We start from the raw sequence: 20,061 nt of genomic DNA on the forward strand, positions 1-20,061 counted from the left end.
GAGAGGAACAGAACTTTATTTATACAGAAATACCTGGCTGCAGAAATGGCACTCGCTCTTTGAATGGATTATTCCAGTCCTTAAGTAAACAAGTTATCACCAACCATGATACAATGACCTTGACAATGTCATCCATCCTCTTTCCCAATTAACATGACAAATGAGCACTTTGTGATGCCACTCAAGGGCTGGAAAGGGCTGTGCTTTCTACAATGTAGGTTCAATGTCCGCCATAAAACTAGAACAGTATCTCCAATCCTTATGCTCGACTGCATATTTTAATCTCAGGCTCATCTACTCTTGCATGTACAAATGACTGAGAGCTGAGCATAAACAAAACAGGCTCCTGAAAAAGGATTATCCACTGTGAATTACTGGCCTTGCCGATAAAATTTGTGTAATGTAATAGTCGTATCACACATGCAAATAATGAAATGTTGTTAGAAAACTCCCAGCAAGGTGGAAGAGCAACTCCATGATTATGGCACTACCGATTATGGAAAACAAAAGGTACATTTTTCAGAACTTGTTTGCAGCAGTATTACAGAATGGATTATGGAAACCGACAGCCACTTTTCAAACAAGGCACCAGATCAAGCAGTTTGCTCACCACTGCTGGAGTGTAGAAAAATATATTTTCCCTATTTATTATTATTATCATCATCATCATTACATTTCATTTTATTTAAAATAAGAACCCAAGAATTCCACGGAAAGCATAATATTGACACCCTAAACAAATATAATGCACATCCCAGAACGTACGTTATTCACTTCTTGATTGAGGAACTATTTTCAACAGTGGCTTTGGGCTGCTCCTCTGTTGCTGAATGCACTGGATCTTTCCAAGGAAAAAGGCCACCAAACTAAATTTTCCTGCTTTGAAACACATGCCAAGGAAATGTCAGATTTTTTGACCCCAGCCCCACCCCGGGAAAAATGTTTCACTATTTATCAGAAATATAAAGTTCATTTTTGTTTTGTGGGATCAAAAGAGATATCCATCTACTCAATTTTAATTTTGTGCAAGTGTGTATGTTGGGGAAAAGCTAAAATAGCTTAAAATTTCACCTCTGACTGGATAAGGCAAAGTCTTTTAAAGGAACCTATTATATTCTCAGCTGTTTTGTAGACAAAAATCTTAGGTGAATGTATGTGTGGAAATGAATGTGGCTATAAGTCATTAATCCAAAATGACTTTGAAGTCTTCGTACAGAGCCGGCTCTGTCACTTCCTTGAGGAGCTTCATGGTACCTTCTGGAATTTGTCGAAGCAACTTTATTTTACCTACAAAGAAGTTAAGATTTTACCTACAACTCATTGTTCAGGCAAGCAAGTAATTCAGAACAAATACACCAAACCACCATGGGCCAAACACACCTTACTTGAAATCTGTACCTAGCAGCAATTATTTCTCCTTTTCTCTAGAGGAGACACAGAGATTCCACTCTCCCAAAGATTCCATGCGCCTGTGCACATGCAGGGGATGGGGTCTTTGAAGATAGGAATAGAGTAAAAACGTAAATAAAGAGTAAAAGAGTAAAAATAAATACAGAAGACATTGCTGCTAGATAAAGATTTAAGGCAATACTTATCTGAAGTTAAAAGCTCAGCCAAATGCACTGGAAATTTTCTTTCTGCTCTGCTCATGAAGCCCTCTTGCAGCCACTAAACGAGAAGTGATGCATCACTCAAAGAGCTGTGTTATTTTTAACTAGTTTAATAGCTGCCAAATTTCCACTGCGGCAACAGAGCCTCTGGTAAGGCTGTCCTTGTTTTTGCAAAATCCTTTCCTCACTTGGAGCAGTTCCCCAACAAATCTCCATGCCAGAAATTCATCATGGAAGGCACCTGTGAGGAGACTGATTTCCAAAACCTAAGCTGCCATACAACAGGAATTTTGATTTTTCTGTCACAGTGGGGGATAAAGTTGATCTATCCCTGTATGCTGCAATGTTTTCAAAAATAAAAACAAAAAATAAGAACCCAGCGCAACCTAAACCTGGTTATTTCTGTGTTCTGGGGAAATTTTTGAGAAAATCTGAAGGGAGCAGCTGTCTGCTTCCCATTTCTAATCACAAACACTGACTTCTGCAGCTGAAAAGTTCAACAAGGTCTTTGGTTCAATGTCCTCGATAATAAGCTATATCTTAAATATGCGTCTCAGATTAGCTTTTATTCTAAGAACACTCCCAGTGGCTGTATAGATAAGGTTCCCTAGCTAGAACGTGAAGAACTGGGCAATCATAAAAACTGACATCATAAAAATCTACCTTTCTGTAATGCACTATAATTCTATCTATAAATAGTTCCACTGAATCAGAAGTTTATGCTAAACTTCTATAATAAACCAGCACTAAAAGAAAAATACCCTGATTTTTCCAGAACTACTCCTACATATTAACTAATATTTTTCCTTACCAAAAGCAACTGTCATCGTAAATAAAAATAACTAAAAACGCACATTAAGAAGAACTTAATTTGAAATACAGCATCAGCAAAATTAACAACAGTTTTCAAACTGCTCAATGGCGTTTCTGTTCAAGGTTTATTGCAGAGGACCCCAATTCAGAAGGGGAACTGGGAATGGATGCTGTTGCTGGCACATGCCCCGATACCGCCTGAACCCTGTTTAGGTTTGCCACAGCCTCTCTAGGGACATAACTCTGTGGGGCCACCAGCTCTGACATGCAACCAGCCGCCCACGCTTGGACAGAGTTGCCACTGCAGCCCTGTCCATGTGCTCCCTCTTGCGTGTTCCCTGAAGTTCTAAGCATGTAGGGCACCTGACCTGAGTGTGTGAGCCTTCCCGTGTGCAAAGTGCAAGCCCAACGCATGGGGAGGCTGCAGAGCCAGGTGACGGGAACATGACGGGGCTTTTCCCCCCTCCCAGGGATGGAAAGGAGCGAACGGGGCTCTGACGGAAGCTCTCCCATGCAGGGGAAGAAAGCAGATGGAGAACATCAAAGGAGAGCGGGACTTACACTGCTTGAGTGGGCCCAGAAGACACTTGTAAATGACCTTGTGATTGGCCAGCTTCACAATGAAGGCGTGGTAGGAGAGCCACTGTGTCGCTTCGAAGGTAAGCGGAGCAGAAGTACAAGCAGGAGAAAAATACATCTCTGAGAATAAAACAACACAACACTTGAGCTTATTTAAGAGACGGGTGTCCTATCCTTTCAACAGATCTTTTGTGTGTGTGTGTGTGTGTGTGTGGGGGGGTGAATTTAAGGGCCCACATATGGGTGGAGGAACACATGCTTTGAACGCACAAGGTATCCACCCCAGAGATCTCCTGTTAGAAGGAACGCCTTGCAGATAATGGGAAAATGCGGCCCTCTTCAGTAATCCCCTGTCCTATGGGCTGCTTGCATCTCCTGGCTTCCTCCTTGAAGAAACACGTGTTATGGAGTTTCTTCTGCACCCTCAGCCAGCAGAGAGGGACAAAGAGGGACAGATGAGCAAAAGGGAAGGCTTCCCTTTTGCTCTTGGCAAGAGATCGGAAGCCTGGGCAAGCTATACTTCCAAGGGCTGCTTGCACTAGGAACTTCCTGGTGGTGAGGTTTTCAGGCCCATGAAGACACGAGGAGAACCCTTTCTCCAAATAGGCAGTTCCAAACACAGATGCTAGAAGGTAAGAGTTGAGGAGGGAAAGGTTATTTCAGAGGCTGCTCAAAATCAAGGGGGTTTGAGCTTAGAATGAAAGGAAGTTCATTATTTCTGAATATTCTGAAACTCGGCCTGAACACCTCGGGAGGTCAACTGACCTAAGAGCCAGTGGTATCCAGAAGAGAAAGTACTGGGCTAGATAAACAAATAGTCTGACTGGTAATATGTGGGTCTCTCTATGTGGGTTTTTTAAAATGCTCAATTAGGGTTGAAAAGTGAAGGCTATAAGTAACCATTTGAAAGAATCCAATCAAATTTTATTTCTCCCAACCCTTTTTTCCATCTCCTTTTCCCCGTAAAGTAGTGCACTGAAAGGCACAAAGGTACTGAGTTAGGGAAGGGCAACAGGGTTTCATGCTTGGGGAGAAGTGGCCGGAACTTTTAAGAACGCAAGATGGGAATCTCCGGAATTTGGAGCAAGTTCTCAGATTTGGTAAACTTCTTTGTACATTGGCATTTGATCATCTCACGTTAGCGGATCGGACCATTGCAGCTCCTGGGACATTCACAATCCAGCATGGACACAAAGAGTGACCAGGTGCCACGAGGCACCGAGATAAAGTGTACCTCAGAGCTATTTTAGTCTCACTGCTTCACTGGGGAGATTTTTGGCCAAGTGTTTTGTTCCTCTCCCTAGGTTCTTATGGACTTGCTGGACAATAATATATGGGCTGAGTAGCAAATCCTTCATTGCTGTGCCATCCAATAGTCTCTGGTGATCCTAGGAAGGGAAACCCTCCAGAATGTCCTCTCCAGAACAGCCCTACTCAACCCTTGAACATTCAGGGCTGTGGCCTTCTTTCTGGAGTGAATCCATCTCGTTCTGGGTCCTCCTTTGCTTCCTCTGCCTTCCACTTCTCCTAGCATGACTGTCTTCTCCAGGGAGTTTTGCCTTTTTCTGATGTGCCCCAAGATGGACATGCTCAATTCTGTCATTTTTGCTTCTAGGAAAAGTTTAAAAACCTGCATGTGAGTGCCATTCAGTCGTTGCTCCCACTCTGCATGCAGTTTATCAAACAAGCCAGGAATGGGCTGCTCGGCATGAAGTCCAAAAACAGCAAGCTTTGCCCTAAACAACCCAGAGTTTGACCCCTTGGTTTGCTCTTCGGTTCAGACTATGAATTGTTTGAAGTCAACCCAGTCTCATGAAAACTAGCGTGGGAGTGAGCCCTTCCGAAATCAGTGTCGAGGACCACACTGTTAGTCTGCCATTTGGGTTTTCGGCAATGTATGTACATCTATCTTATCATGGACTGAACCAGACTGGCCATTCCATGAAAGAGGTTCCATATGCTATTCCATATGAGGTGCCATTCCGTATGAGGGCAACACGGATGGTCCAGGGACTAGAAACAAAGCCCCATGTGGAGAGATTGAAATGGGCATGCTTAGCCTCAAGAAGAGAAGACTGAGAGGAGATAGGATGGTGCCTGTCAATTACTTGAAATGCTGTCTCACCAAAGAAGCCCAGGTTCTCTTCTAGGTCATCCTAGAGTCCAGGACACAGAATAATGGGCTCCAGTTACAGGAAGCAGGTTCTGGCTGGACATCAGGAAAACTTCCTGACTGTGAGGGCAGCATACCAATGGAACCCTTGACCCAGGGAGGTGATGGACTCTCCCGCACCCCAAGAGGCAGCTGGACAGCCACCTGTTGGAGGCGATTGAACTGGTGTCCTACACTGAGCAGGGAGCTGGGCTCAGTGGACCTACTGGCCCCTTCCAGCTCTACTATGGCTCAAGGGTCCCATGGCTTCTGCCATTATGCCTTCCCCATGCAGCCCTAGACTGTCCCTCAAGGAGCTCTGGGGGTCCCCAAGCTCTCTGGAGCAGCTTTTCAGGAGGCATGAGGGAGGAGGCTTTATGAAGGAAGGGAAATACTGCATCCCCTGCTGCTAAGCGCTACTCTTGGCTGGAAGGCAGCGCCCCGTGGCATTTCAGGCTGCCCTGCTTGAACCTGAAAACGCCCTACAGTTACGAACACACAGTATGTGGTTCCTCCTGAACGATACACAGTGACTTTGCATCTTCAGAAAGGCACTCTATGGACCAAGGCAGGAGTGACACCCAACGGATCCCTCAACGAAGCAGCTCCCTCCACCCACCCGCATTCCAAGGTGGCCAGGACTGGGCCTGCAGCGTGCGCTCGGCCGTATCCCTTCATCCTCGGCAGAAGACATGGCAATACCCCCTACACCCAACTGCTCCCGATGCGGCCTTGCACCTCGAGCCAAGCAGCAACTTGTGGGAAGGGCGACCTGTATGAATGCTGCTACAGAGGAGGAAGGGAAGCTGGGTTCCCCGCTGGCATGTCACACTGCCAGTTTCTGAGCATGTCTCCCCTCCGCCCCGCTCTGCCCCGAGCAGCTATTTGTAGTAAAAGAGAGGGAGAGATACTTTTCCATGATGCAATTAGCATTATTTCTAGTTTGGCCCCTAATCAAGACAAACAATTCCAGCAGCCGTTCCCAACGAAGATTTTCGGCAGTGTTGTGCAGGCATCTGCCCGACCCACCTGCATTTTTGGCTTTCAAGGCAGAGAAGCAGCACGAAGTGCTGTCAGATATGACCCTCAGGAAGAAATGGGGATTATTTTTTACTTGTTGACGGAATGGAAGCTGAAGAACGCAGGCATGAAACCTAGGATTTCAAAAAGAGAACGGCTCATTAACCTGCGCTGAAGAGGGCCAAAATCTCAGCCCTGTGAATTAGCCAATTCCAGCTAGTTTAGTGGGAAGCAGAGCAAGAGCAAGTGCCTGATGGGCCCACACGAAGGTCAAACCAGGCGAGAGAGGGTAGCTTTGGCCACAGTGACATTTTGCGTCATTCCCGCACACCATTCCTGGGCTGATCCAGTGTCTGGGATCCCTTTTATTTCCCGCCACAGCTGTTCCACAGAAGAGTGATATGTCCCAACGAGATTAGAGGGCCAACTTGGATCGCTTCCGATTACACCCGAAGCCATTCCCATTTGGCCTTGACCAAAGGGTATGTTCCTTATGATAAGCAGATGCTTGCAGGGAGGGGGAAGAAAAAACAAACCTTGCGGGAGAAAAGGTTTCTGTTCACTTGTAAAGTCATTAAAAGATTATCAGCCCTTAAGAAAGTGAAGATGGGACTTCTAATGCATTAACAGCAGAGCTGAAAGGATGCAGGTCAAAGTCCTGGGAGATTTCATCCTGACATAATGTTCCAGAAGGGGAAAATGGTTAATGAGTGACACACTTACTCTCGAATTTTTGACAGCAGAGAAGCGAAAGAGGGAGAGGCACAGAGGAAAGGAGCAAGTACAGTTACAGATACAAGTTTTGTTTCAGCTGCAGTGATCGGCGTCCGATTTTCAACCTGGGGGTGCTGCAGATCCACCGATTAAACTCACTTCAATGTAAAAAAACAGCGAAAACTCCTAATGCAGATAAATAGGAGTCCCAGGTTTGGTCAGTCCCTGTGCTGGTCAGCAGGCCTCTCCAGGGAAGCCTTGGGTGAGTTGGAGCAGGTGTAAAATCATGATAAATCTCACCGAATTGAACAGTATTTGTGTGAGGAATCTGGTTTGGAGGCAGAACTTCAGATTTCCTCGGCTCGGCTCTGTGGAAGAGTCCACAGTCTGGCTTTCTCTCTAAGTCCCCCACATGCCGAGTTTGTCTGCTTGTCTGGAAGGAAGCGAGTCCAAGCAGAGTTCTGCTTCCAGACAGGAACGGTGTTATTCTGTGCAAAGAATTTTATACTTTGGGCACCTTTAGATCTCAGCTCAGCAGACTTCCTGGCCAGGGCCGAGCATGGGAAAGAAATCCAGTGAGCACAAGAGAGCCAGTTTCTAGCCTGATCTCCACATCCCTAGCTGGGAATGATGGGAACTGTGCTCCAACACATCTGGAAGGCACCAGGCTGCAGAAGACTGTATTGACCAAGGTAAAAGTTGCGCTGGGATTCAGTAGGTAAATCCGAAGGAAGCACAATCTCTGTAGAAAAAGCACTGCAAGGTTTTCCCTGCCCCACGGAACAAGCTATCTTAAGGTACTTATGGGGCATTTACAAAGAACAACTTCCCAAAGCGACACAGCCTCATTCCTCTGGGCACACTGGGATGGCTGGGATAATACAAAGGTGAAGACAAAGAGATAATAAACACACAAACTCAAGGAGCTTTGTGGTACAGCAGCGCTTAAAGTACAGCTCTGCATAACAAGCATTTCAAGGAGAAACCAGGGAAGGGAGATTATCATCTCCGAGATTAAAAAATGAGAAGCCAGCTGTGAACTGTCAACACACTTTCATGACCCAGAAGAAGCACCAAGTTCTAGGTGTGTTTAAAGCACTGTTAAAATGGCACAGAAGGTGCGGTGATCCCTTTTCCGAATCCACAGCACCTTCTAGTGGCCTGTAACGGCAGGGCAGTGTTGGACGTGATCATACATACCTGAAAGCTTGCAGGAGGAGTATCTTGTACACATTAATACAGACTGTCCTAAGGCTGTTGATCTAAATTTAGAGAGTGGAGTGATAAGGGAAAAGCATTAAAAAGTGACACTATTTTAAAAGTTCCTCCTGGAAAAATAATTTGGGTTAAAAAATCAGAAGAAAATAACGGCTTGGGGTAACTATGCAGAGAGGCAAGTGCATCCAAATTGTTTACGTTTCTGCTCATTGCTGCCAGATGGCATGAAATGAGCAGACCCGATGCAGTCATTCAGCCAGTGGCATCACGCTTATGTTGCATGCTTTCTCACCTGTAAATCAACAAATAGACTGTGGCATTTCAGCTGCAGGACGGCAAGGAGTTTATTTCTCATGCTCACTCCAGGTTTGTTGCTGCAGTTGAACGAAAGGCTGGACCTGATGGAGGTGCAAGCGTACCTGCAAGGGGCGACGGCCAGAAGGGGAGAATGAGAGCAGGTGCATTGAGGCAGGGGATTTTTAAAAAACATGCTGTAGCGTCTTATTTAATTTAAAACACTGATGCCGGGTTGACTAATAAACCCTTTTTCATAAAACGACATTTGGGAAAACACAAATCAAGACAGGTAATTCGGCTTTTCGTAACAGCTGCACAGACTTAGGGTCACAATGGTGGGGAATGAAAGAACAGGGCAAAGTCTGACCACATGCTGAAGTAGGCCCAGCTTGGTCCCGCTAGGTGCACGGATTTCTAGGTGCAGAGGACCTTTCTGGCTAATGGGGTGTGATATAAATCAAGGAAATAATTAGATAATTAAACGGATTGGCTGAAGAGTTTATTGCTTCAACTCTCAGATCGTGAATGCTCATCATGGAAAAGGCCGCCTGGGTTTGTCTGTCTGTCTTGCTAAAAACATTCATCCTGTTTGGTTTGAGAAAGATGGCACACACTGTAACAGTATTTCACGACAAAGAGTTAATAAATCAGGATCTCAGTATTTAAAGGCCTTTTTAATTTCTTTTGCAGAGGCCCTGTGTGCATGCAGGCCTTTGTCGTAGCATTCATGGAGCTCTGAAATACGAGACCCTTTGGAGAAGAAACCGGTGCAGAAGTAAATCTAGACACTGGGGCCCAGGAGAAGCGAGCGAGCACAAAGGACAGAGGCTGCCTCAGCTATTCGTAGGACCCGCATCCTGGCACAGAGTGAGCGGGTAACCAGTCAGACAGACACGCATCTCCACGAAGAGCAATTTGGATCCCCAGCTGGTTACCTGGATGGTGCCACTGAGAAATAAAGGTGCTTGCCACTTGCTGAACGGGCGGTCATGTGAACGGGTCCCCAGTCCTTCATTCCAGAAGCATAAGCAAATGTTCCGTCATCAGACCTGCACAACTTGCAACTTCACCAATCCAAAAACAGCCCGCTAGTGAGCGAGCGCGTATATGCCTAGAAGCTTCTTCCCTCACTCTGCCAGTCTACCTTGGACAGTCCGGATAATAAGCCTGCCAAGCACTGGATGGGGGGCCGTACCTGATGCACTGACTCTGCAGGTCTGTGCCGCACGGAAATCGAATGGAGCAGTTCCAGTTTGTGCCAAAGGCTCCTATGACCATCTCTTGCTTCTAGCAGTACTTTTTAATTCGGGTTGCCAACCAACTAAAGGCATTTAGTTGATTCATCATCTGCATCTTAATTGATGATGTTTGAATTAAATAGTTTATCGTAAAACAGCAGCTTTTTTTCGAAATAGCAACGTGTGAGAGCACCTGAAAGTTTTACAAGCAAAACCTATCCAAGCATTAAGATCATTGTTAGACTTTTTAAAGATTTCCCTCTTCCAGTCAACTCACAAGAACTAGAATTGCCTTGCAAAAATAAATACATGTTCAATTGACTCACAGAGGCATTGTTTAAATGTTGACCTTGATAACTGAACGTAGACTGCACTGACTAATCAAAAAAAGCATTGGTTGATTTGCCTAACGATTATAGAGGATGCTGTTCCAACACACATACAAATATTGTTTCTATTTACCTTGAGTAATCACAATACATTTCAAGGGTCTGTGTACTAATTAACAATCCACACCATGGAATTACACAGTGAGCTGGTAATTGCTTGAACTCCGAGCATCCTGGAATATCCTCATCGACAGGGAAGTTCACCACTGTCTTGGCTGGGTTGATAGCAAAGCCATACTCTGGAATGCCCACGGCCAGCGTCCTGCATTAATGGAAGTGCATGGTTAGAACAGCAAACAGAATGCCTCCAAGAAAGGGAATCTGGAGGGCTGTGAGCTATAGGGAACTTTAAGTGGCTTTTAGAGATTACCTTACTTTGTGGGAGAACCACAGAAATAGACCAGGAGATGGTTAAATGAAGTACACTCTCTGGTTGATCACAATCATCACGAGAATGGTTAATTTTAAGCAGGTGTGTACGGTTAGAATTCTGCAACTGAGCAAATAGTTTTCCACACCTTTTCTACATGATGTCAGTTATACTAAATTTGCACCCCGTTTTTCTTGCTTTGCAATATTCCTTCTGCTCCTGCTAGTCATGGGAAGAGGCAAGAGATACGTATGGGCAAAACTCATCTTTTGAGTAGGCTTTATCTGCATTTCTATGAAATAGTGGCATATGTGTATCTACAGTTGCTGACATCAACTATCTGTAAGAATACAGAAGAAACTTGGGAAAACAAAGGAAGATGCGCTTCTATTCCATCACGTGCGGCATCAGGGCTAGCAAGAGTTGAAGCTCAAGCAAAGCTGCAGCTGTTAACTCATTTAAAACTGAGATCCTTTTTGTCATACCTCAAAAATGCTTTTGCTTGTGTTAAATGAGGTGTAACAAGCAAGAAATCATCCGTCAAACGCATCAGCAGTCTGGAATATTAAAAATAAGTGTTACAACATGCCTTGAGAAAGATCGTTTTTATAATGCGTGTAAATGACTAATGCACGCTTATTTTACATTCACATAGACAAGTTTCTAGGATTTCTGTTTTCTCACCTCTTTTTTTCTCTTACTGAAAAGGAAAATATACAAGAGGTTATAAATACTATCTATCTCATTATCAAAATGTGCATTATTATCTGACATCTACTAATTATCATCATCATCATCATTATTGCATTCATATCCCACCTTTTCCCCTCTTGTGAGCAACACAAAGTGGCTTACATAATTCCATTCCTCATAATGACAACCCTGTGAGGTAGGCCAAGAGTGACTGGCCCAAAGCCACTGTTAGCCTCATGGCCAAGTGGTGACTAGAACCCGGATCACCAAGGTCCCTGGTGGAACACTCTCAACACCACCGGTTCTCCTTCCTTAAATCAAATAAACACCAGTTAGGTAGGAGCATTGTTACTGGAATTTAAAAAAAAATATTACTAATGAATCCACTGGATGAATAATTTTGTGGCATCCCAGTTTAAGTAGTATATATGATGAGAAGCCAGTTTCTCTGAATTGGCCACTAGGCAGAAAATATGTAAAAATCAGCATGTACTTTTGTGTTCCCCTTCTCTGCTTCCCAGACCTTTATCTGAGGGTGGCTGTGGATAACAACAACTTATTTCTACCTGGAATCCCAGCAATCCCTTGAAAAGTGTGTTATGGAGCATAAAACGCAGTTGAAACCATGCAGATATAAATCAGAATTTCTTCTACCTGCTTCGTCATCAAATCACACTGACTTTCTACTAACTACTTTCCTTTTTTCATGGATTTTCTCATGAGGGAAATTGCCCTTCCTAATTTGAGCAAGTTTTCCTTAACTTCTCCCAAGGAAGCTGTGGAAAAGAGCAGAAGAGCAGAACGCATGAAGATTTCGGAGTCACGTAAAACTAGCTGGACCCCTGGAAGGACACTCTCTGAGGCCCTGCATGTTTTCACGAGGAACCAAACAACCGAGATGAGTACAGTGGCACCTTGGCTCACGGACGCCTCAGTTCACAACCAAATCGGGTCGCAAACAAAAATTTCATAAGAATTTTTACTTAGGTCGCGAACTCTGCATTGGGTGGCAACCGCAATCGCGGCCATCTCCCCCTGCCCGCGAGTGGGGAGATGGCTGCGATCGTGCCCGTCTTTCCTGCATGAGCGCACCCGTGATTGCGCCCGGCTTTTCTGCACGAGCGCAACCGCGATCTCGGCCATCCCCCCCCACGATTGCACCCGTCTCCCCCACGATTGCACCCGTGTTCCCGCCTCTCTCCCCCTGCAGTGCACCAGGATGATGGGCGCAATCTCAGTCGTGCGGGGGGTGGGTGGGGAGATGGCCGTGCTCCTGCTCGGGGGGTGCGGGGGATGGCCGCAATCTTTGTTGTTCCTTGTCACTTTGCTTCACGTTTTTCTGCTTAAAAAAAAAGTTACAGAACGGATTAACCTTATTTACTTTGAGCCTTATGGGGAAATTTAACTTGGCTCATGACCAATATTGGATCATGACCAGAATCCTGGAACAGATTAAGTCCGTGAGCCAAGGTACCACTGTATTTGGGGGAAGCCAGTGGCCATAACGGAGTTTTCAATGCAGACTCACTCTCTTTGCCTGAATAGCACAAAGGATAAAGCCCTGGGGCCTTGAGTTCTCTCCTTCTAGCCCACATTTCTGGAGAAGATAACTCTGCATTCTTAGTGCATGAGGGAGGACTTGGGGATCGGGTGGAAATGGCTCTTATGCCAGGCACAAAGTGACACACCCTTTTACCTTCACGCCCCTCGTCATGCATGCCCACCTCACTTCACTGGGCACCCAGGAGAGAGAGAACCCCTGGATCCATGTTTACTGCCATTATGCCACCGCCTTTGTGGACCTCGTGCAGAAAAATTGTCCCCAGAAGCAGGGGCCGCCAAACAATAATTCCCACTGACTTGCTTGGCTGGAAGCCAGAAAAAGCAGGTCTGACACTGGTTTGTGTTTGCAGTGGGACATTCTTGCACGTCTGTTGCAAGTTGGCATCGTGAGGGTGGAAGAATCTCCCTCTCCTCTCCCGCTTTGGCTGGGACAGCTGACGCTGCCTTCCCTAGCAGGACAGGTGCTCCCTGTCGATGGACGTTTGAGCACAGTGGAACAGGGCCCTGTGGGAGTAATTAGCCGGCGAAGCAGCGGAGTATCACCGTACCCATCTTCCTGCACGCCACGAAGCAGTTTGTCCTCCATGTCTCCATAGCAGAGATTGCAGAGCAGAGTGGACAAGATGGAGCCCTGCGGGATCCCACAGCACTGCACGTAGTACCTGCAAGCACCGGAAACCGACAATTCCATGTCACAATCCGAATCCAAAGCTGTGAGCAGGATTAAGCTGCGCCGAAGGAAAATGTCGCCTTTGGCACACTGCGCAAGGCAGTATTCTGAGCGGCTGAGATACATGTGAAGGGAACGATCGGTGATGCCGAAGCATCCGGGTTGGGCATTTTTCTAAAAGCGGTGAGTGTGGGTGAGAGAGGCAGGGAGAAAGAGAGAGAGATTTGGACCGGGACCAGGGCATCACATGCCCCTTTCCTCCTCCATGCCCCTTCGTTCTGAAAAATCCCACTCCAGAGCTGCCTTAGTCAGAGAAGGGACAACAGACATGTACAACACACAACTTTGCAGCCATAAAAATGGAAGGATTTTTCTGGATCAGAGAAAAAGGTACGTTTAATTAAGCATTTCTTGCGTGATTCAGCCTCTGAAAGCTCAACATCAGTGCAATAAAGGGAACTGCCATCTCCCATTTGTGCTCAGTAACCAGTCCCCAAAACGAGAGTGTTGTGGAACTCAACAGGGGCACCTGGATGGCAAGGTGAAGCCAAGGAAAGCAGCAAGGACCAACAGGTGGCCTTTTACGGACCGGCTTTGCACAACCCGGTCCTCTCTGGATTTGATGGCCTGCACCTCCCAGAATCCCCCAGCGAGGCTCTGAACCTCCCAGAATCCCCCAGTGAGGCTGTTATCTAGGCAGCAGAGCAGACTGAAGAGAATGTCACTGCTCTGGCCAGCACAGATCTGGCTTGGGCAATTCAACAGAGCTGCTGCATCCACATCGATTCCTATTCCACCTGCAGACACGCTCAGCACCCTTCCTCTGGCTTGAACCCCCAGCCTTCTGCACACCATCCCCAGCAGACGCCCGACTCCAACCCTAAGCAACCACAGACACCATCTCCCGTCAGACACAATCTCCCATCAGATCCCTAATGGGACATGATCCCCTCTTTGGCTTGAGCTGTGACACACTGCAGAATGAAGTGGAAGTGTCCTGAATGGACTAGACCATTTCAGACCAGGGAGAGGGAAAATCATCTATTTTAAATGCTCGCCTTCAAGGACACCTAAATTTCTTCTTAAGGAAGCTGATTCAAGGTGCCTTGGCTGTTTTGTGACTTGCAGGACGGTCGGTATATGGGGGAATAAAAAAACGGTGCCTCCCACAAGCCATGGGAAGAGTTGTTGTTGTTAGTGGTGAAGTTGTGTCCGACCCATCGCGACCCCATGGACAACATTCCTCCAGGCCTTCCTGTCCTCTACCTTCCCCCGGAGTCCACCCAAGCTCACACCAACTGCCTCAGTGACTCCATCTAGCCACCTCATCCTCTGCCATCCCCTTCTTCTTTTGCCATCTATTGTTCCGAGCATTAGGCTCTTCTCCAGGGAGTCCTTCCTTCTCATTAGGTGGCCAAGTATTTGAGTTTCATCTTCAGTATTTGGCCTTCTAAAGAGCGGTCAGGGTTGAGCTCCTCTAGGACTGACTGGTTTGATCGCCTTGCGGTCCAAGGGACTCGCAGGCGTCTCCTCCAGCACCACAATTCAAAGGCCTCAATCCTTCGGCTCTCAGCCTTCCTTATGGTCCAGCTTTCACAGCCATACATTGCAACTGGGAAAACCATAGCCTTGACTATACACACTTTTGTTGGCAGGGTGATGTCTCTGCTTTTTAGTATGCTGTCTAGATTTGCCATAGCTTTCCTCCCCAGGAGCGTCTTTTAATTTCTTGGCTGCAGTCCCCGTCTGCGGTGATCTTGGAGCCCAGGAAAATAAAATCTGTCACTACCTCCATTTCTTCCCCTTCTATTTGCCAAGAAGTGAGAGGACCGGATGCCATGATCTTAGTTTTCTTACTGTTGAGTTTCAAGCCAACTTTTGCGCTCTCCTCCTTCACCCACATCAAGAGGCATCTTTAGTTCCTCTTCACTTTCTGCCATTAGATTGGTATCATCTGCATATCTGAGGTTGTTGATATTTCTCCTAGCAATCTTTATTCCAACTGGTGATTCATCTAGTCCCACCTTTCTCATGAAGGGAAGAGTAAATCAGCACATTCCTAAATCAGCACATTCTGTTGCATCTCAGGCCAAAGCCTTTGATGTTGGGTTTGGGGTGGCCGTCCTTTAAGCTGAGAGGGAGGAATAACTTGGAAAGCAGCAGAGAAACGAGAGTGGGAAATCAGTCTGCCAAATTCAAGGGAGAAGGGCTCCTTTAAGTACTTCATGTTTTCCCCCCTTCCTTTCACTGGTTCTCCTTTTAGACAGCAAATCTGTAGGTCTCCCCGAAGTGAGCAGCTCCATAATCCATTTGTATTATGGATTTCCAACAAGAGCCTGATAAAGGAGAGATACCAAAGGAAGGATATGCACGCACATGTAAGCCGGGTCGTTCTCTTTTTCTGTGTGGGAAACCAAATGGGAGACGACCGGGGAGCCTCTCTTTAGAAACAGATGTTTCTCCAGCAGCCAGACGTCTCTGAGAGCCGTTTCCTTCCGCACCACTAATTCCCTACAGCCACCTGCCACTAGGGCTGGGAAAGGCCTCCGCAGAGCCGCTGGAAAACTGCTGCCAATGACAGTCCTGAGCCATCTAGAGGCACCCGGAAACTGACAGTGCTGCCAATTTTGCTCTCGTGGATCCCAAATGTGACCAGTGATTCGACGCTTCTTAATCGTCTGGCTCCATCCTTAAAAACAAATTCTGCAAGGTCTTACGAAATGCCGTGTTGGTCCGCCTTCAGTGCAGCAGACTGGAAAGAAAGGTTGCTCACAAAGACTTTGATCTTTTCTGCTTGTCAGCTTCAATCACTGACACTGATCTTCCCTTCTGAGATACTGCTAGTTTTGTGTATTGTGGCCACAGCTATTCAGCTCGCCTATGATGCCCTTCCAATATGCAGGCTGGCTTTAGGCTTCTCCAGCGAATCTCAAAATCTGTTTATTCTTTGGCTTGGAAGGTCATCAAATCATGCCCTGAAGCCAAGCGTTTTAACAAGAGCTATCACTGAGCCAGAGCAGTGCTTTTGGACCCGATGCAGAAAATATGTAGGTCGCTCAAATAGGCTGGTTAGAAACAGCACAATTTGAATTAAAGATCAGCCCTGGAATGAGTCTGTGTGGCAGCAGTCAACCCTGGAAGACAAGAGTGCCCAGAACATATGCAGAGTGCCCCCTTTTTTCCCCTCAAATACAATCAGTCCTAAACCAAGCTCTCAGAAGAACACAAACCCACAAAGGGCAAGTGCTCTTCTTGAATACAATACTGGCAAAGCCACTCATAAAGGATGCTTGGGCCGGGTGTAAAACTCGAGAGAGAAATAAATAAATAAATATATATATAAAGGTTTTATATATGCATATAAATAAGTCTATGCAAGTTATAATTCACCTCTTTTACTGTAGATTCTGAAGCAGGGCTAGACAATTCAATTTGATATGAAGGTTCAGCACAAATTTAGAGTCCAGAGGTTAACAAATCAAAAGCGAAAATTTTGAAGGGGGAAGGCCAATGTGTATCCAAACCGAACTTTTCACTATGATTAGAATCTGCTCTGCTCTGCAGAATTCACAGGGATTTGGATTACATTCCCCTTCGGGCAGCCACTTCATCTCACAGCCTCTGGGCTTGTCTGCCAGCCACAGGGCAAGGCCACTGGGAAGCCATATCCTACCAGTCATGGGGCAACCAAGCGGCCCCAAACAGCTGCAGGAGAGGAAGTTGCTGAAAGAAACTTGCTTCACCTTTCCCTGCCAGAAAGGACATTTCCAAAGACCTGCAACTAGGAAGAGGTGCCTGAGTGTCCCTTTTTTCTTCCTCCCTCTCCACCTCTTTTCCTTTTGTGTTATGACTTTTAGGCTGCAACTGTGAGGATAGAGTCTGTCGTATTTTTTAACCTTGGACGCCCTTTCTGGGGCAAAATGCAAAAGATAATCAACAAAACCAATTTGTTCCTCCATCCCAAGAGCCTCTCACATCCTCAAACACACCTTTGATTCAGATCAGTAACTGTGAAGGGTCCAATCCTGACCAACATGGGAGGTTCAACGTCCAGGCGGGGAGGCGAGCAGCTTACTTTGGTGGTACATCATTGTGGTCTTAGGCCCCCAGATGTTTTGGACTGCAACTCCCAGCATTCCAGACCACTGGTCATACTGGCTGGGGCTGATGGGCACTGAAGTGCAACCCTCCCTCAGGCAACCCACTTGCTCTTGGCCTCCCTTTCTCGTGTGTAACGTGGGAATGGCCACTGGGCAAACCGAACAAGACTTCTGCAAGGATGACAGAACTCAGGCCAGCAGATAGATGGGGACATAAAACTCGAGAAACAATGTGAAAGTCAGAGCAGTCAGTCAGTCTGGCTAATCCTTCTTGCAGTTTTAAGAAATGTTGCAAAAGAGGAGAATAAAAGTGACTTTACCGGTCCTCAATCTTCAAGATATTATTACGGATGAACTGTAAGAAAAACTCAAAGAGGCTGGAACGTCTTTCCTTCAAAGAAACACTCTAAAGAAACGAAAAAGCAAAACAAGCGCAGAATTATTATGAAAGGTTGTGGTAAAAACGCCATGGCCAGCACAGATTCTTGTGCCTCCCGAGATGGAGGAGAAACGGCTGCCATGGCAATGCCCCTCCTGCCCTCTGGCTTACTCTGAGTAGACTGAGCCAGTGGGTGGGCGCTTGAAGAGCTCAGCTGGATGGGGAAAGCACAGCTGAGATGCCAGGCTCTCCAACTTGAGTCTGGGTGGTTCTCCGGAGAGCTCAGTCCCTTTCTCCTGGTCTGAGAACTTTTTCAGGGCAAAACTCCGGGGAGCCCTGCTCACTGCATTCCTCTTGGGGCAGAGGACTGGCTTGTGCTGCGAGGAGGCGGCAGAGGGAAGGGGAAGCCCGCGATCTGCCGAGATGGCCTGTGGCAGAGCTGAATGTACACTGCACTGCACCGGCCTCTTATCGTAAGCATGTCTGTCAGCTGGTAGCAAAGACACGCACTCAGATACACTGGGGTGGAGAGTCGACCGCCAAATTCAGCAGCAGATGCTTTGAAAGAGAAGCGAGAGACTACGTGAAGGCAACGTTTGAGGAGCCCAGCAATGACAGCTCCGTCGTGCGGCACCATTCGGCACGCCGACGCCCCCTGCCAATTGGCCTGCAACATGATTTGGACCCTGTGGGGTGCACATAACCTGCTCTTTGGAAGCTGCCTTCTCGGGAGTCTGATGCAGCAACATGGAGAAAGCTCGGGGTCAAGCAGACAGCGCAATCCCGTAAAAAGTTAAAACTGCCCCACAGGAGCTGAGGGCCGCCTTAAATAGGGGCAGGACTTCCCGCATCAAATCCACACTAATCATTTCTCTTGAGGCTTAATAGCATCGGTTTCCCAAGTGGCAAGAGGGGGCAGAGTCTGGGGGCCAGCGGTGCAATCCTAAACAGGCTTACGCTGAAGTAAATCCCACTGAACTCAGTGGTCCTTACTCCCCAGTGGGAGGGAAGGCTGCAGCCCATGAGTCTGAGCTTTGACGCAAGGGGTCGGGTGGTGGTCTTAGGTTTGAATTGTTTTTCCACCTCAGTCTCAGCTGCAAAATGTGGATGAGAACACCAGCAAGGTAATTGTATGGCGCCCTTTTAACACTCTCTCTCCGGGGAGTGGGGGCACTTCATCATTTATCATTGTTGTGAAGTATTGTATTTATATATTTTTTTCCTGTCAAAAAAAGGGGGGTACACTCTAAAGCGCCATGCTGGTGCTAAGCAAAATATTGAGGGACACCCTCCCCATAAAGCACAGGGAAATGGTTAAGAGAAGAGGTTACCTGCTCCACCACAATCGCATTCTGCAGGGAACTGCTCTCCTGAAGATGACAAACGAACCGTTTCATATCAGGAATAAATTCCTTGTAAGCAGAGATCTGTAAATGCACGTTAAAAGCACTGAGCTGAGCTTGAGCACACATCAATTAAAAAACAACTGTGTTTTCTTCCTAATTTGCCCTGATAATGAGCAGGAATCATTGCAGGTTGAAGAGGTGGTGATCTGACATTCTCCAAGTGGCCCAGGAAAATAACACAGGGCAGGGCCTTAAATCAGAGGTGGGGAACCCGGCACACTCTGGATCAGCAGGATTACAGTCCCCATACTCCTGACCATCCTGGTTGGGGGTAAGGAGAGTTGGAATCCAGCCACATCTGGAAGGCCTCAAGTACCCTCTGCTCTGAATGGGTGCCTAAAATACCCCGTAACAAACCTCCCCCAGCCTGGTGTCCAAAGTGTTGCAGCACGATTCTGATCAATGCCACCCAACTCGGAGCAAACAGCTCTCGACCAAACCAGTTCACCTGCCTACTCAGCTGTAGTTCCCACCCGAATTCAGTGGGACTCCCTCCAAGGGACGAGCGTTTGCATAACCACAGCCCAACCTGCTTGAAAAAGATCTTCCGGTGACAAATAAAAAGCATAAGACACTCTGCGAACTCAAGAAATGAGAATTAGTTCTATTCAAGGAGAAAAGACAAAGATAAATATAATCCTATAAATAGAACCCTATAATCCTCCCCTCTGAACCTGCCTCGAGAGTAAACAAGGCAACTAAGTTTGTGCCACCACTTAGAAGAACTTTGGAGGTTTTTGACTTCCGCTCTTGGCAGTATGGCCAATGGGCAGGAACACTGGGAACAGAATTCCAAAAAATTTGGAGGGAACCCAGTCGGCAAAATCTGCCTTGGAAGGAGGAAGGTAGC

The 20,061-nt window shown here is 46.7% G+C and overlaps 1 protein-coding gene across 1 annotated transcript in view; it reads right to left on the bottom strand.

Annotated features, from left to right (window-relative positions):
• The window catches only part of TERT (telomerase reverse transcriptase), a 32,296-nt gene continuing 12,235 nt past the window's right edge, over window positions 1–20,061 (bottom strand). The window contains exons 7-16 of the mRNA XM_044442822.1: window positions 19,137–19,232; window positions 17,747–17,832; window positions 13,205–13,318; window positions 10,886–10,957; window positions 10,104–10,292; window positions 8,399–8,525; window positions 8,089–8,150; window positions 6,184–6,308; window positions 2,985–3,122; window positions 1–1,287 (exon numbers count right to left, since the gene is read on the bottom strand). Of these exons, the coding sequence (XP_044298757.1) occupies window positions 1,184–1,287; window positions 2,985–3,122; window positions 6,184–6,308; window positions 8,089–8,150; window positions 8,399–8,525; window positions 10,104–10,292; window positions 10,886–10,957; window positions 13,205–13,318; window positions 17,747–17,832; window positions 19,137–19,232 (1,113 nt within the window). The 3' untranslated portion in view covers window positions 1–1,183. The remainder of the gene's footprint in view (window positions 1,288–2,984; window positions 3,123–6,183; window positions 6,309–8,088; window positions 8,151–8,398; window positions 8,526–10,103; window positions 10,293–10,885; window positions 10,958–13,204; window positions 13,319–17,746; window positions 17,833–19,136; window positions 19,233–20,061) is intronic.

The sequence above is a fragment of the Varanus komodoensis genome, unplaced genomic scaffold (assembly GCF_004798865.1).
Source record: "Varanus komodoensis strain SLA01 unplaced genomic scaffold, ASM479886v1 scaffold40, whole genome shotgun sequence".
Taxonomy (NCBI): domain Eukaryota; kingdom Metazoa; phylum Chordata; class Lepidosauria; order Squamata; family Varanidae; genus Varanus; species Varanus komodoensis.